At 43.4% G+C, this 18,329-nt stretch overlaps 1 protein-coding gene across 4 annotated transcripts in view; it reads right to left on the minus strand.

Moving 5' to 3' along the window:
- Window positions 1–10,272: 10,272 nt before the first annotated feature.
- The window catches only part of plppr2a (phospholipid phosphatase related 2a), a 108,762-nt gene continuing 100,705 nt past the window's right edge, over window positions 10,273–18,329 (minus strand). For 2 of the 4 annotated variants that reach the window (XM_083976819.1, XM_083976818.1), the window contains exons 4-8: window positions 14,607–14,727; window positions 13,305–13,555; window positions 12,542–12,718; window positions 11,646–11,773; window positions 10,273–10,536 (exon numbers count right to left, since the gene is read on the minus strand). In XM_083976819.1, coding sequence (XP_083832945.1) covers window positions 10,428–10,536; window positions 11,646–11,773; window positions 12,542–12,718; window positions 13,305–13,555; window positions 14,607–14,727 — 786 coding nt within the window. In that variant the 3' untranslated portion in view covers window positions 10,273–10,427. Of the gene's footprint in view, window positions 10,537–10,751; window positions 10,835–11,629; window positions 11,774–12,541; window positions 12,719–13,304; window positions 13,556–14,606; window positions 14,728–18,329 lie in introns of those variants that run through there. The other 2 variants (XM_083976821.1, XM_083976820.1) reach the window with 2 other exon arrangements.

Here is an 18,329-nt window from a genome sequence, read left to right on the forward strand (position 1 = left end):
TAGTGCTCCTCCGACATAGGCTCACTACTGACTGTGTATCGAGTTGCTGCTCCCGCTGCTGCTGCTGCTGCTGCTGCTGCTGCTGTGTAGTTTAAACTGTGTCTGTTTACATATTTGTACGTGCCGAGTGTGATACCCAGGTCCGGTGTTACAGTTGCTGTTTGTGTTTAGATAAGGGGGCCGAACGAGGGGAGCAGGGATGGGGGGATGGAGAGATAGACAGTCCATTGTTTACCTTTATCGATTGCACTCCCTTCTCCCCTCTCACTCACATTCCTATCTTTCCTTCCCGCATGCGTTCATCTTTATTCCTCCTCCCATCCGTCCATCCGTCCACCCGCTCCCTACAAACGCTCCTTTACACCTGACCCCCTGCACACTTATCGCTGCACCCATTGCACTGTGCTGCTCCCTCTGCATCTGCTCAGTGTTCAGGGAGGGGTGCAGGAAGAGGAGGGGGGGGGGGGGATTGTCCAAGTAATGGCTGTAGAAACGGCCTAATAACATTACAGCTGCCATAAGGGTAGGGAGGGGTCACGGAGGGTGAAGCAAGGGAGAAGAAGGGGTGGTGGTGGTGGTGTTAGGGAGGTGAAGGGAGGGGGGGGGGGGGGGGCTATGTACGAAGGGTGAGGCTTGGTGGGGTACTAGAGTGGTGGGTGCTGTGAGGTGGGGGGGAGGGGCAGGTGCATCACTAATGGCTTTTTAAAAAGGTTACAGCATGTCGCTCCCTCTTCATAATGGGGCCCTGGCTGTGCTGGAAATGCAATTTCCGGGAAAGATAATGCAAGGAGTGAAGGGCTGTGTGGAGAGGGGGGTGGGGTGGGGAAGGGAAGGGAAGGGAGGATGGGCGGGCGTTGTGTACCTCGCGCTTATGTTCAAGTGAAAGAGAGAGAGAAGGGAGGGGGGTGGGGTGGGGGGGGGGAGAAAAGACAGAATGAAGACAGAGATGAGGGGAGAGAAAAGTGGAGAGGGAGAGGAGGAGAGAGCAGGCGTGAAAGAAAAAAAAACGTATCAGGGGGGTGGCGTGTGTGTGCATGTGTGTGTGTGTGTGTGTGTGGATTTACAGACTTTCCGGGATGCTTGGATAAAGCAGAAGAGACAGAGTGAGAGCATGAGAGAGGTGTAGAGGTGGAGGGATGCAGCATGAAAGCTGAGGGAGATATGGAGACTATATCCGCCTGCCTGTGTGTGTGTGTGTGTGTGTGTGTGTGTGTGTGTGTGTGTGTGTGTGTGAACGCATCAATAGTTAATGAAGACATTATCTGAGGACACTGCACCGATGTATCTAAACAAACATTATCCCTCAACACTTCAACATCCTGCATGGTTGGTTAAAGTCAAGTATACTAATTAACCCCGCTCCAGCGCTGGATATAAGTCTCAACTTTGCCTGATTGAATCTTCCTGCTTTTCAATGGGTATCTGTAATTGCTCGTCATGTTAGAGGGACGATTTAAGTGTATACATTATGTTCCTGTCGCCTCTGCGCACTTTGCTCGATGCCATAGTAATACTTTCAATTTATTTCACAGACTCTGCACATGACACAAAATCAATAGCTCACGCTTATGTGTAATTTCATTGTGTCAGCCTGTAGTTCTGCCTGAACAATTATAATTTAACTAAATTAATATTGAGCTGACATCTGGTATCTGTTCATGCATGTGCAATGTATGCATGTGTGAAAGGTGCAGAGAGAATACGAGGCCGAGCGGTGAGGAGTGGAAACATAATAAGTTGCTCTACACCTGCTGTGTAGCTTATATTCTATACTAATTCAATATCAGCCACACACACACACACACACACACACACACACACACACACACACACACACACACACACACACACACACACACACACACACACACACACACACACACACTCTCCTCCTTCCTCTTCCACGTCTCTGTCTGTCCCATCATGACTCATCCAGCTTGTCTCTCCTCCTCTCCTCCACTTAACCATGATGATGACATGTACAACTTCCTGAATGGAGCACCTCAGCTGACGACGCCTCTCCTCCAAACTGTCAGATAAAACTGATGCCCCAAACTCACAGCGGCTGCTTTTAGAAACAAGTCCCGTATCCCAGCAGACACAAGACAACACAGAGCCGGGTGGAATTTGAGATTCGGGTGGGAATGCCCATCTGTCTGGTTGTTATAGATTTTTTTTTTTTTTTCTGCCGTTGCCTTTTCCCTCCCTGCTTTTCCACCTCACCTGCCACCTGCTTGCTGGCTCTGCTGTTAAAAACTTACACTGTGTACAGGACTGAGAATATAAATCAGGGCCAACGATAACGCTTCACATTAAAAATGAACTGAATTTAAACGAATGATGTGATCGCTTACTCATTGCGGGCTGGGTTTATTCCTCAGCCTTTCTTTTAAACAATGGTTCCCTGATTTCAGACATAAACAGACAAAAGCCTGCAGCTGAAATAAACAGACGTCATTGGCAGATCTTATCGGCAGCAGCTAGCTGACTAATTAAAGCTAACACATTAGCACGTGAGTTGACTGAAAATGCAGCGTGTGGCTGACATTGTACATTTTTCAGCTAAACGGCTTTAAAGAAGAAATCTTGAAATTCTCAAAGATGGATGACTCATGCCACAACACTGAAGTCAAAGTTAGATATGTGCTGTATGACTAACAGACTAACATCACTAGAGGATCAATAGGCCTAAACAGTGACCAGTGAAGATCTGGTTTGTCTTAGAATGATAAGATCAAGAAAAATCAAAGTGAAGTCAGACTTTTGTATTTTGTTTTAAGCAAACACTGTTTATCTGCTTGTACTTTCAAACTGTATTATCTGTATAATCTGTAATTGCTATAAAATAGGAACTTGGCTTATGGCTCCAGTTGATGGGTTTGACAGTAACGGTACCTGGGCTGACGGTGGCAGTGACATGTCAAGTTGTCTAAGCCAGACAGCACCTGTCATCAGCTTATATTCACTGGGTGAATGCCAAACTGCGGATTTATTAGTTCCCTATTTGAAATATCATAAACATACTGTAACAATCATTAATTAATTATTTACTTGTTGGCCTTGGCAGTAATGTAAGTGAAGCGTTAGTTAGCTGGGCATGCTAATGACTGCAGCCTCTGCTGGTTAGAGCAGATAACTGTGCTGTTTAATTGATTCCTTACACTTTTGCGTCTGTTTTACGGAGACAGAAGGGAAAAAAGGCAGCCTCCCGCCACAGTCTTACATAGCTCAGAGAAAAACCATGCTGTAGTGTTTAGTTAATGTTGCTCAAGCTATGACTCGTTAAACATTGGTTCGCTGATTAACGGTCATCAGTCATCAATTATACATTTTTCAAAATTATAAAAAATTCAATAGGCCTGATTAGAAATACTTCTCTTCTTGCAGGGTTAAAGTGTCGAAATGCTGAAGTAACGATCCAAATTCCCTCAGTGCAGCTCCACCCAGAGAAAAACATTTTGACTCTCTCCACCCCAAAAGAAAAAAACCCAAACTTTTTTCTTTATTTCACAGTTGATATATTTAATTACTTTTACTACCTCTAAATCTATGGTTGGTTAATTTCCCCCATGAAAACAGCCCAATTTAAAGATACTGACTCTAGGTATCTACTTATCGTCTTCATTTAATGGTGTTTGGTCTTGGTTATTCTCCTCTAACATGCCTCATTCGCTACTTAGGGGGATTTTAAAAGAGGCAGCAATATTAGTCGTTTTGCTGTTGTTGTTTTTTTTCACCAAGGGAATAAAAACACAGTTTCTCAGAAATATCACTTTCTCCATATTTTCTAGTCTTTTTTTTTTAGCCTCTTCTTCTTTACCTCCACCTTCACCCACAGTCTGTAAACCACTCAGCGGTGTGTTAAAGCATTTGGTCACACTGATCACGTTTACTTCAAAACCAAAAGAGCGAGCTGGTTGAAAGTAAAATTACCTAAAATTACCAGAAAACTCTTGTGATTGGAATGCAGAGAGGAACGCCGTGGAATTAAAATTCCCAGCAAACTAACAGAGGGAGTTGTGCTGCCCACACTAATGAGGCCTGTATGGGCAAAAAAAAAAAAAAGACAGAAAGACGCTGCAGGTGGGATTTCACCAAGGAAACAGCGTCATCCTTTGAACCTCTCTTACTGGGAGGTTTTGGTGGTCGTTTAAATTCAGTCAAGCAAAGGTTTTTTAGGAATTGCAGGTGCATCTCTCTAAAGTCTGTAAAACGGAGCAGGCTGCAATTAGTGTCATCTGTACTGTAAGCTGTCTTTGATCAGCATCTCACTGTAATTCATGGATAATGTTCGCTGTGTTTTATGGCTGCGAATTCCTAAAACGAGTCAAAAAGGCACTTGGTGCTTAAATCAAGCGTGCAGAGCGAAGGGTGTACAGAGACATCGACGTATAAGTAATTCTTTCCATTATCTGTGACATTAAGAAAATGGATCTCATTATGTCTCATTAGCATACACAGGTGCAGATCTTCTCGTTAGCTGCTGTTTAATTGTTCATTTCATTTCGTGGCACAGCTTGAGACATCTCTTTGTGTAAGATGTCTGAAAAGATGAGTGCTGTGGCTTTCACTAGCCCCTTCACAACATATACATGTCTATGATGTACATTGCCATCTTGTGGATTTTACCTGCAAATGCAAAATCTCTAGAGATTTGAGGAGTGGAAATGAAATTCTATCTCCTGATATTGTACGTACGACTAAACCAGACTGAAACTGAGCATGAATATGAGCTTTATCTTTAAATCAGAAGTGATTTAGACACACCTTGTTAATCCCAGCACAAATGACTTGTATTACCAACTTGGCTTTCTAATTATCTATCTTTTATGATCGATATGGGAGAGTTATGGAATCATAAAATAATACAGGATATGAATTTGCTGAAATATGAAAATTTCCCAGTTTCATTTCGTTCATGATGCATCATTCTCCAGATTGTAGCAGATCCATCTGAAGCGTGGGGTGGGTGAGAGCCCACTGAACCACTTGATGGCAGTGCTGAGCCTGTGACAGCACACAGGACGTCTCCTTCACAGTAATGCACCATGTCCCTCACCAGACCCCCTCCTGCCAGGATAAGCAGTATAACTAAAGGACCAGTCAGACATGGTGGCACTGAATACTGTGAGTTTACCATTCATTATGAGAACTACTCAGCCGGAGAGAACAGCTGAGCCTGTGAGAACATAAGCCTGATGACTTGTTCTTCTCTGTTTTGATTGGTCAAAGAGACTGTAAGTAAAATTAATATATAAAATAATATAATAATACAAAAGGTAAAAATACCTTGTCTCCATCTTAGCCAAATTACTGGAGTAGGCTAACTGTTAAAATGATGTAGCAGACAGTGATAGAGAGTAACTAAGTACACCTGTCCAAAATTACTTTAAAGTGCTTTTATTTTACTTACTTACTGTACTTTACAGTACTTAAGTTTATGTTTCAGACAGAAACCCTGCACTTTTTACTCCACCACTTCTAATTTGACAGACATACACTGGTCAAGCACTTCACTCTGTGCTCTGTGTTAGTTCTATTGTCCAATCGGCCAATCACATGGCAGCATTGCAGTACAGGAGGTCATGAAGCTCCAGCTAATGTTCAAACCAAACATCAGAATGAAGAAGGTTAGGGACGGTGTCAAACTGTGGTGTGATATTTGGTGGCAGCTGAGCTGGTCTGAGTACTGCTCTGAGAGAGAGGTTTCAGTGCAGAAACACAAAGTATCCAGAGACAGAGACAGATCTAACACCTCAATGATGATGACAGAGGTCATCAACAATCAATCTTGGCTTGACCAGCCTATAATGGTCTGTCTAATGGCCACTGTTACCATCTTGTAAACGCTGCTAAGCCTCCTATAATGCAACTGACAGCATCATTTAATCGTATTGTCAAAGTACTATTAAAATACTACTACTATTAAAATGTCAATAAAGCTCAATAAAAGCTCAAATGCTCAGAGAGTCTGATGAAGCTGCGCTCTGATTGGACAAAACAAAACAAAAAACAACCTCAGTGATCAGTGAGTGTAAAATCTCCGTGCCTCAGAAATGGAAAGACACAAACAGACCAAACATATACATTTTGCACCAGTGTGTACCTACACAAGATAAACACACATACCCAGATACACCAGCACACACACACTGAATCCCGTTGTGAATACAGAAACAAAACAGACAGTGCACAGTGACAGATAGATTTTCTTATTGCAATATCCATTTATTGTTCTCATCACACTAATCTTTACAAAACAGAGGGTTTGCTGCAACAGGATCAAAGGAAACGTGTTTCTCTCTCAGAGTTGCAGATCTGAAGGAGATCGGTGCTTTTTATTGACATGTCAGTCAACGGCGGCGTGTTTGCTCTTTGATTTAAAATAAGACTTAGACTTACAGGAAGGTAAAGCTGTGGTGCTGACAGTTGAACCAGAGGAGAGCAGCCTCTGATCTGAGGAGGATCTGCCTCTTTCTGGAGGATGCTTTGCTGTTGATGTTTATTTGTTTGTATCCCATTCATGAATTCCTCGTACTGCAGCAGCGCTCACACAGTGAACTCTGGTTTAGATGCTGAGTGACGGTGTCGGTGAAGATTTACTGAGATTTTTGCACGAATAAGAAACTTGTACTTGCACTTAGGATTACAGGCTGTCACTGTGTTGAAGGTACTTTTGTTACATTTTATCATTTAGATTATTTTAAGGCATGTCTGCTTCACCGGGACATGAAAGACTACAAAGCAATGAGGGAACAAAGAGATGTCATGCAGCGAAGGTCATGAGTCAAACTCACCACTTTGTAGTGTGTGTGTGTGTGTGTGTGTGTAGTACAGTCTGCGGCTCTCTGGGCCAACAGATTATCTGTTTTATCTTTTTTTTCCTCAAACTGTGAAATCAAACTTCTCACAGGTACAAGATGCCCAGTAAATCTCTACTCCTCTCTAACATGAGATAACAGAGCTTTAGATCCATGGGATGATACATCAGGGTACTACAGCGCATACCGCTGACATACAAAATAACCACATGGTCGGGGCTAAGAAGGAGTTACATTAAAAAAAAGAACGTCAACAGCTTCCTGCTTCATTGATTCCTACAGAGCCTGCAAAGTCCTAAGATGATAGGCCTACTTTTTATCATGTGTGCACATGTTTTTAAAGGAATAGTAGATGTGAATAAAATGTTCTCCCATTTTTTGTTGTCAAATCTCCAGACATACTTATGGTCTTTTGTTAGCTCACAGCTAATTGTAAAGGTCAGCAATGCTAACTTTGGACAAGCTAACAAAAACACAAACATGAATGTTGAAGGGGAACTATGCAAGTCTGCTCGCTTTTCGCTGTTTTGCTAACCCTCCTCCCTCTCCCCCCTGGCCATTTGTTTTTAACAAAAAGCCGGCGAGGTGGCAATGGAGCGGTGGATAACATTACAGTATCTATGTTTTAAAATGTGTATATTTGTGTAGTTTTATCTGTCATAAACAAGAGATTGCGGATGACGGGGCGTGTTTGTGGCTCGGTGCCGCCGAGATGAGTGCCGAGACACTGATCTTACAAGGTTGGTTTTTGGCCGAGACGCTAGGTGGAAGGCAGAGAGCCTCCATTCTCCCCATAACAAGTTACAAGTCATTTATTTAACCATCACAATTACTCTGCAGCTGTTTAATTAAGGTGAAAATCTTGCATAGTTCCTCTTTAAAGCAGCACAAAGTAATTTGTTGTGGTCACTTGGGTCAGTGGAACAAACAATAAACACGACAATGATATTTTATCACCTCGGTCCAACACAAATAAGAAAGAAATCTATTAGACCTACAGTTAGCTAACACGTGGGTTGCACATGCAGTAGGCCATCTTGAAAAGAAATTACCTTTCTAGATATTTAGAGCGATTTAGACGACTCTAACCACTGTGTCTGATTTAAGGTGGTACTGTACAGGTGCAATGTAAGGACTTAGAAAACACTGGCTGTATAATCTGAATAATCTTCAGATCACAAAACGCAGCCACAACGTGTGAGGCATACGTCTCACACAGCCAGTGTGTCCACTTTAATCTGCTGCTAACAGAAATGCAAATCATCACTTTCTGCAGCCATCACACTCACACCACACTAGCTTTACAATCCTCTGGATGATTAACACACTCTCTAATATTGCTCTGTATCTGCTGGGTGTCACAGCAGGCAGCGTTTAGCCACCACGTTAGCCACGACAATTCAATACACTGATGATGTATCAGTGTTGTTCGCTGCCCTGTAGAGATAAATACAATTAGTTGATGCTGATTGTGATTTTGTTAGCTTGTGTCATGCTAGCTTTGTTGACTTTTATATTCAACTGGGACCAGACAGGAGACCACACACACACACATCTGTGGATCTGACAACACAAAAGAGGGAAATGTGTGTTCACCTCCACTACTTCTGCGAACATGGGAATTCAATAGAGATAACGCTTTTCAAGTTCATGAACTTTTGAACACACAGCATCTGAACTGGGAGTAAACGTCTCTCCCACTTTAACCTTGGTCCAGTGAGCAACTACAGTAGTTTGATACAAAGAGTGAGTCATGTGGATGTTTTCCAGGCGATCCAGTGTTGCTTCAGAGCGGGTCAGCACCTTCATATACACTGCTGTCTTTCATCATAATAAATACAAGATTTTCTCCAGTCTGAGTGTTGGTGATGTTTGTGTAAAAATCACACTCTCGATACAAAAAAGATTTATGTACAATATCATACAAACAGGTTTCATTGTTAGAAAGTGGAGGGGGATGGGGGATGTACAGTAACAACGAGGTCAGGGGACAGAAGTGTGATTGTGCGTGTGTGTGCTTTTGAATGTGTGTGACTATATGTGTGCTCTTTAAAACAGGTCTTCGTGTGTGTGTGTGTGGTCCAGCAGAGGGAAACGTTTTACACCACAGTGATAGTCAAGATACAAACGCACACAGAGAAAAGAGTGAAAACAGAAACTATGGAGACAAAAAAGGAGAAAGGGAGAGTAAAAAATGGACATGGACTGGAGGGAGTGTGCAAATCAAAATCCGCAAAACTGTCACGCCACGTGTAGCGCTTATGGCAACCACATCGTATGTACAGTACATGTCAATAGATAAATCTATGAATAAAATCTCAGAAATTAATCACAATAATTACAGAACTATAATAAATATTTTCCATATTCGGTGAGTACGAAATTCCAGCTCAGGGTGAGAGACGCCACCGTTCCAGAGTGAAATAAAACAGACAGAAAAAAAAGAAGAAGAAAAAACTCTGTTGACGTCACAGAGAGTGTTTTGTATGAAGGCTCCTTGTCTCAAAAGAATACAACAAATAATAAATATTTGCTCCTGAATGTGATGCACTTTATTTGGCTCACTGTTTGTGCCACCTGCAGTTTGGGACCTTGGCTTTGTCTTATCAAATGTGTTTTCACATCAGGTTTTGGCGAAGCTGCAACCATCTGAGAGAAAAAAACATGAGGACGATAGCCAAGTGAAGATGTCTGCACTTTCATCCTGTTTGCTTTTGTCTGGTGCTTCTGCTGAGAGATATGAAATGAATCCTTTGATCTGAGTAAACCTCATGTGGAGCCGACTGGGCCACTGCTACTCATACTACAGTCTGTCTGTGTGTGTGTGTGTGTGTGTGTGTGTGTGTGTGTGTGTGTGTGTGTGTGTGTGTGTGTGTGTGTGTGTGTGTGTGTGTGTGTGTGAATGGGATGAGATAAGGTGAGAGATGGAGACGTAGCAGAGAAGTACAGTGTGTGTGTGTGTGTGTGTGTATGGCTTTGCTAAAAGGATGTTTTTATGGATAAATCTCAGCAGCACACGTGTCCTTCAGCAGGTTTCTTTGGTCCAACATGGCGCCCTCCAGGCAGCACACATCAAAGCCGGTGTCCAGGGGGTCGGACAAAGGGTTCACCATCATTTTCAACTTTTAACAAGTGCCTCCTTCAAGTGGGTGAAAAAACTCATTCATAGAGTTGTGGGGGGGAAAAAAAACTGGTGGACATTCTCAGTGGTCACAGTTTGATGTGTTTTTCCTCATAGAGCACACCACTGGAGATGAAAGTGAGCTTCACATGACAGTTTGTACAAAAAAAAGTCTTCAATTAAAATATTTAAAATGGAAAAAAAAAAATGTACCTGACTCTAAACTGAGTGTTCAGCGTTTTACTTCACTGGAAGTCCAGCAAAGAGAAAGTCTTTGAAGAGTTTGCCTATCGGTTCCCCAGGGTTTGAGAGGGCAGCAGGGAGGTGTGTGTATGTGTATGTATATGTGTGTGTGTGTGTGTGTATGTGTGTTGTAATTTGTGTGTTAAGAGAGGTCTAGACCTGCGTGGAATAGGAGCGGTGCAGCGTTGCGTACCGCCCACCTGGATGGGCGGCACAGTGCGGCGAGTGCTGCTCCGACTGGTCTAGACTTCGCTGGAAATGGAGCGAGACGGTATGAGGACATCGGGGGTGGCGGGGAACCGATAGGGCTGATGGTCATGTGATCTCGGTGAACGGAGATCCCCGCGGAGTCTGCAGGGGAAAGAGAGGAGTGAGAAAGAGAGAGGACGGGGCAAGAGAGAAGGCGAAGGAAAAGAGAAAAGTGAAGAAAAGAATAATCAAGAGCAATGCACAGGGATGAGGAGGAGGAGGAGGAGGAGGAGGAGGAAGAGGAGGAAGAAACAGGTGTAACAGAGCAAAAACAGAAATAAGGCAACGGATGACGGAGGTAGTGAGGAAGAGACGATGGCGGGTCAGAGCGGATCAGAGTTGTTCAGAATGGCTGGACGTAGGTGTTGTAAAGTGGGGAGGAGGAGGTGAGTGCAGGATGCTGGAGGAGAGTGAGGGACAAGGGAGCAGATTGAGAGGAGAGAGGTAAGGTGGGAGACAGAGGAAAAGAGGCAGTCAGGTGAGGGTTAGTGACAGTGACAGACCACAGAGGACGCAAGACATCTTCCTAAGTACCCTGATACTGTGAAGCTCGCACTACGCCGCAGCTCCACTCCTGAGAAACTCTCATCTACATGCTGCAGTGTTGAAGTGAGGACGACGTAACTTGAGGCGACTTCCGCGATCGCTGTGACTTTTTTTTTTTTACTACTATTAATTCTCTTTGTTAAGCCGCAGCTGAAATCATAGTTTTCCTGCAGCCATCTGCTTCGCTTTATATCCAAATGGTAAATTACACCTCAAGTGTGTCAGCCAAACTGCTGACTCACCTCAAAGAGATTAAGTGACTCTCTAAATCCCCGATAACAAGGACGCGTGTAACGCCGTAGTGTCGAGGGGAAGGGGAGCGCCTCTTTCTAAAGCAAACACTCACTCTGGAGTTTGTTCAATCCTCTTGCTGGAATATCACCACGGCTCATTTCACAGCGCTACAGTGAGTCTGAGCTGTGTTATCAGCCTGTAACAAGGCCTGCGGCGCTCATATCTAAAGATCCACTCTGGGGTTTCTGTTGGGACTGGAGGGTGCGGGTGGGGGTTGGAGCATGCATGTTTGGGGATTTGTTCTTTTTTTGAGGAGAAAAGGACGACAACGGACTCAGGTAAGAGACAAGGGGTGTGTATCTCTGCCCCTCTTTTGTGAGCGCAGCCGTGCCTCATACCCACCCCCGCCCCTTACCTGAGGACCACTTAACTTTTCGAGTGGACTCTCCACGCAGGGAAGCGTCACCATGGGCATGCCCAGCACGGACTCAGGGCGCTGGGATCGTGGTGGAGGAAGACTGGGCTGCAGCTGCTGGAAGTTGTTGATCACACAAGTCACCTGGAGGAACAGAGCAGGAGGAGGAGTTGAAAGCGGCCGACCATGTTAAAGGGATAGTTCAACATTTTGGCAAATTGGCCCATTGATAGTAGTCATGTAGTCATAGAGGGTAGGTTCATTCCCTTTAATTGTTGGTGCAAGCTGCTTTTAGATCGGCGGGGTAGAGACGTGAGCTGCTCAGCTAATGCAACGGAGACGAATGGTACTTTCGCATTTCCCTCATCAAACTCATCAAATACACAATCCAACAACTCCAAAACGCTCTCGTGGACAAGTTGTGACCTGCACATTCACCACACCATGAAATAATAACGTATAATTATGTGATATTATGATACATGAAGGAAATACTTGGAACTACTTTTTGAAGTCACTCTGCCCAGCAGCCGTGTCTGGAGTGTAGTTCTGGCTACGCATTTGCCTCAAAAACAACTCCATCTCATATTGTTACATTATCATTTCATAGTGTGGTGAATGTGCAGGTCACAACTTGTTCACGAGAACATTTTGGAGTTGTTGGATCGTGTATTTGATGAGTTTGATGAGGGAAAGGCAAAAGTACCGTTCACCTCCGTTGCTTTGACTGAGCAGTTTGCGCCCCTACCCCGGTGATCTAAAAGCAGCTTGCACCTACAATTAAAGTTAATGAACCTACCCCTATGACTATAGGGATTATAGCAATAGGTGAATTTGCCAAAATGTTGAACTACCACTTTAACACTCAGGGTTATTGTCTCAGACTTTAGGAAACTGCTTTAGCCTCCTTACCAAAAACACAGCGATGGCTCCCCCTGTGAAGAACCCCGCCAGGACGTCAGCCCAGTGGTTGCGGTACTCGGCCACCCTGACCACACCCACCAGCATGGCCAGACAGAGCAGGGTGAGGCTGATGGTGGGCTTGGTCAGCCGCGTGCCTTTGGTCTTGAACACCAGCGTCACGTACATCTGCAGAGAGGCACAGAGGAGGCCACGCACAGTAGGGTACAACAAATACAGGACGCCACACAGGACACACAAACATCAGAACCACCTGAGCAGGTTTTTCAGGAAAACAGGTAACAAAGTGTAGGAAAGTGAATTTCTAACTCTTATTGGCTGGCTAGAGACTGGTGGGTTTACATGTACAGCTGCTCTGGATGAGTTTATTTAAAGCAGACGGAAGACAAACTTTAAAGAAGGTGAGACTGCTAATAAAAATAAGATGCAAGTGTCATAAACAACATGAAGGTGGTGGATTTTTTTTAGCTGCCACCTTCTTCCTCCTGTAGCATCATATTTACTCTATAGACAGAGAGAAGTCAATTTCTTATCTAACTTTTATAAACAAAGTAAATTAGCATATTTCTCAGAATGCTGCACTGCTTCTGTGTGTGGACTCCCAGGAAGAGAAAGCTCAATATTTCAGTCCCACAGAATTCAGTAGAAATGAAAATGAAACAAGTAATCATCAGAGGAGGAGCGAGCGGGGTTTCAGTGGGTAACAAGCATTCACAGCAGCACAACATGTCTGGTCCAGTGTGCTCCAGCCTACCACTGTGTACACCGCAGAGAAGACGCTGAGCGCTGCGTCCTTAGATGGGAAGGATTTGCGTGCCGACATGACGATCAGCGGGTTGCCCGTGCAGGCGCGGCGCTCTGCGATGTACTGCATGGTGGACTGACAGCCCAGCGCCGTGTAGTTCGGTCGGCAGGCGGACAGGAAGTGAGGCGTCTGGTTTCCTGTCACTACCTGGCCGGCATTGGCGAAGATGGTGGTGGTGAACAGGCCGAAGGCGTAGACACCTAGGTGGGTGGGATACAGGCATGGAGAGAAGTTAGTAAGTGGGTGGGGGTCATTGTGGGGAAGTGGTACGAAATAAATACGTTGAAAAAAGTAGTTAGAGGGAAAAGAAAAGTTCAAACATGTTTCAGAAGATGAAGAAAGAAAAGCGGATTAGATGTTTGACAGCGGGTGATATCAAAACACGTAGCAGCACTGTGATATTAAACAGGTGATAATGAGTTTTCCCTCTTAAAATAGCCTCAAACACATTATTATCACCTGAGGTTTCACCTCAGCTGATTCAGCCTCAGATGCAAATGTGCAGGCTGCTTAATATTCATAAGTGTCTTCCTGCCATGATCCTGAATATCTCAGCTCAAGGATTATATCGCAGTTTATTATCCAATTAACAGCTACATGTGGAACATTTTTAGCAGTGTTTCAGGTCACGTTCTCACTAGTTAACCTCTCCTTTTATGTTGTTTTGATCTTTTTCATTTTCGTGTCTTTCACTCCTTCTCATCAGCAGACACACAAACCTCAAACCTGGCACTGACATGTAGACTCATTGAGGATGTTTTTGAGATCTGATTCTTTTACCAGTGTGAATGTGAGTGCCACATTGAAGGATCCTCTATTCTACCGGTGTCAGCGCCACAGTCTAATTAGTCCCAACACAATTTCATAATGAGCCAAAAATATTTTGCAATTTCAAAGGGATAAAACCTGATTTCACTGTGATGTAAAACTGAACACTTTAATTCACTCAACCCCTGCGTGCCCTGTTCGCTTGCTCTTTCTTCTTCTTCTCTCTTCACACACATACAAGCACATTGACAACCGACCTCCCTTTTACTGGATCGATTGAAAACAATAACACGTTTGAAGCAGCTACTTGAGATAGATTTTTAAAGCCAGGTGTGAACGGACGCAGTCAGAGCTGACCACTTGTGACCGGATCACTGAAGACACATGTTAATGTCAGGTCTGACCATGGCCGGAGACACAACACTGCCCTTTCGCAGGCCTTAAAGAGCAGAGAGGCTGTGTGATGTGAACCAGTGTGCTCACCTAGGAAGCGTATTATGCGTCTCAGCAGGGGGTTGAAGTAGCAGCAGTCTGCAGTGACTATAGTCTTCTCCTGGGTTCCCTCTGCCTTGGTGAAGAAGGCACACAGCTCTCCAACAAGGATCTGCACACACACAGGAAACACACTCATTACACACAACATCTGATAGACTGTACTGTATCATGTCAGACATCATATTGAGGTTATCCACCCACCAATGCAACAACACTCGACCACACGGTAACATAAAGAGAGGTCAAAGGTCATGCTCAGCCTCAACCCAACAACTTTTTATTTAATACAGTATATTAGATAATTAATAGTTTACAGATAGCAATTAGATGGCAAACTAGTAGGTCTGTGTTTTTTCACATTAAACTGTAATATAAGGTGGAGGCTTAAAAATAAGCCCTTTGTGGCTTTTTGCCTCTCCCTGCACTGTCCTATTGTTACAGTACCTATTATGTTTTATGTTGTATTCTTTTAACTTGTGCAAAAATAAAAATTCAAATTCAAATTTAAATTCAAAAATTCAAAATAGGTCTGTGTCTCAACAACTACTGAAAGAATTGCCGTTAACTTTTGTAGACACACTCATGTTGCCCTGACGATAAACTGTAATAGCTTTTGTGATTCATAGACTGTAGACTACAAGGTTGAACAAAGCAAGGTACATGATTAATCAGGCAGGTCATGTCAGCAGTGGTTCTCCACAATGTTTTTCCAAGTAATTAGAGGCTGCATTAAAGGTGAAGAAGTCTAACTTGTTCATTATAATTAATCACTGCAGAGAAAAAAAAAAACGTTTGTACATGTACATAAATATAGTGTATAGTGTGTATAGTTAATATATAGTATACGTTTCCAATGGACATTAATAATGCAAAAAAAAAAACCTTTTAAAAAACAATTCCAGATAAAAATGAGAGTTTGAAACATCATTTGATCGTTTTCCTTGCTCTATCATGCCTGAACACCAGTAAACAACCATGAAATCTGTTTGCAAATGTCATTAGACCCAATATAAATGTGCTGCTGCCTGGCTCATACTTTCTCAGGTCCTCAGCGGCCTTGACCAGCCACTGATCACTTTTGCAGTGATCCGTTACTGGCCTCCTACAAACTCTATCGGGGAATGAACCTCTGCAGCACAGTAAAAGCTATTTTTTCTTTTAATACTAATTATTAATTTATCAAAATCCATTTAAAATACATCACAGATCGGGGCAAAAATGCCATATCATATAAAAATATGTATTACAGATCTGAAATCGTTCACACATTCCTTCATTACAACTTGTAACAGTACACAGCAACTATGAAGGTGACCATGTCTGACCCCATCCTGAACATGACTAATTATGTCAGAGCTCACAGTGCAAATCTAATCTAATTAGACACCTTGATCATGTGTTGCAGTGAGTGTGGTTGGATAGAGACATCTACTGAGTGCAGTCTGCAGGTTTCTGTGATCAGAAATAGCAGCCATTGTTCCCGGGAGCTCACAGTTTTATTGTTTTCTTTGTGAGGATCATGGGGCTTGTGGCAGGGGTTTCAGTCAGGTGACTGTGTTCACTTCACTCCCTGTGAGTGTGAACAGCAGTGCCTCTCCACGCTGATGATCCCTTAATGGACTGAGACTGTGAGACTCATCTGTATGAGAGCCTACAGCACTCCAAGCTGGCACCGACTAAAACCTCACTCCCTCACTGAATAACAGTGTATGACAGAGATACGTTTAAACTTAACTCATCCTGACAATTTCCATGCTCTGCTGTGACAGAAGTGGAACCCACTTTAACACTGACCGTGTTCCACAAACCCATCAACCTCATTGTTCCACCTCCCATATTTAACATAATCTCCCCCATTTACCCCGCACAGTGACAGTGTGAATCGCTGCCGTCTGAGGAGGGAAAGCAAGAGGAAAAGGAAGAACTACAGAGTGAATTACAGGGAGCGCAGGACTGAAACAAAGACAGATGAAAATGATCGTGATCATGTTTCAGTTGCGTCTTGTGCTTGTAAGTACGTCCAAGTGGGTCCAGCCAAGTCAAATGAGTTAATAACATGCATGGGCCCAGTCAGAGCAGCAGTGCTGTGAAGTGCGTGCCCAGCCGTGTGCTTTCTTCCATTAGTGAAACAGGACCCTGGTGGGTGTTCCATGGCAACCCTCTAAACACTAATACGAGCGTGAAATCAAAGCCGAGGGGTTTTAATCAGCAGCTTCAAATCACAGACGTCGGGGGCACAGTCACACTGTGGACAGCCATTTATGGGGCAATTAAAAGACACACAGTGGCTGTTTCTATGGGGACCGCTGGTGTGTGGAGGGTCTGAGCATGTGTATACCACAAAATTTGAGATAATGGCTGCGTGCTGTCATTCATGGACAAGTGCTCTTCAACACTTTGCCTCAGGCAAAGCTGTGAAGCAGTGGGTGGTAGACCTTTTTGGATGCATACACTACTGCCCCACAAGTCCATTTTGTAAAAACTACTGCTATTCACAGTAAATGTTTCATTTATGTATCAGTCAGAGTCAATAATAAACTCTACCTAAACCTTTCAAATTCAACTGCCCCACCTCCGCTTTGACTATTTCAGTGTGATTCAGTCTAATATCTTTCAATACACCGTCCTTCTATCCCCCAACCATTACAGTCAACACGGCAGAGAAGCTGCTTGTATCTGATGTGTTCAGTTGTTATCACTTTTAGATTTTGTTACTTCTGACAGTGTCTTCCTGTTAACGGTTTTTATGCAAAGCTAAGCTAACCAGCTACATGCTGCAGCTTTAAAATTCAATGTAAAGCACTGGTATAAACCCTCTCACCCAAGAAGAAAGCAAATATTCATAGCATTCTGTTAGCGGATTAGTAGTAGAGAGTGCAGGTCAGTACTGTATCTGAGGAGATTACACATCTTTAGTAAGAGTTGGGTTATTAGCTGTTATCTTGTTTAAAGGGGCCAACAAGTCTTCTCTGCTACTGATGATTGTTTCTTGCCGGTAGCAAATGGTGCAGTAGCCTAACTGTTATTTGACAAGAGCTTTGTCCATTGTTGTATTTGTACAAGAGGTTAATAATTCCCTACTGTACAGGCTGATTAGAAAGTGACCAGACAGGCCGATGCTAGCTGGTTAGCATGCTGCCTCCAGCATACGAAAAGATGGGACATGGACAAAAGCTGAACTATTCAACTGGTAAGTAAGCTGTTAATGCTAACTCTGGTTATTGCAAGCAGCCAGCTGGCAAGACCAAAACCGACAAACAGCTCCTTTGAAGAGAAAACCACATTACTCATCAATGACACAAAAATATGAAACAGACAAAATCTGACTAAACTGGGGTTGCTTGGTGGTTAAGTGGTCAGAGAGCACGTCCCTTGTCGGCATGTGCCTAAAGCGCTGATCACAGACTGAGACGATCCTTTGTGCATGTCATTCCCCCAGTCTCTCTGCCTGCGCTTCTAGTCTCTACACAGTTGTATCAAATGAAGGCAAAAAAAAAAAAAAACGCCCCAAAAATATCTTGTCACACAAACGCTGTTAAGATAAGACTGTTAAGTTTAAACAACTTAACTGGATGATTAAATTTGATGATCAATTAGTCAACCTATCAGGTGAAATTACAGCTGTTGACTTTTATGAGGTTTGAAACTGAGAAAATCCCAGTTCATTTACCCTGATTTAATTTGACTGGTGATGAGGTTTAACAGTGTGAG

Source organism: Trachurus trachurus (genome assembly GCF_905171665.1).
Source record: "Trachurus trachurus genome assembly, chromosome: 8".
Classification (NCBI taxonomy): domain Eukaryota; kingdom Metazoa; phylum Chordata; class Actinopteri; order Carangiformes; family Carangidae; genus Trachurus; species Trachurus trachurus.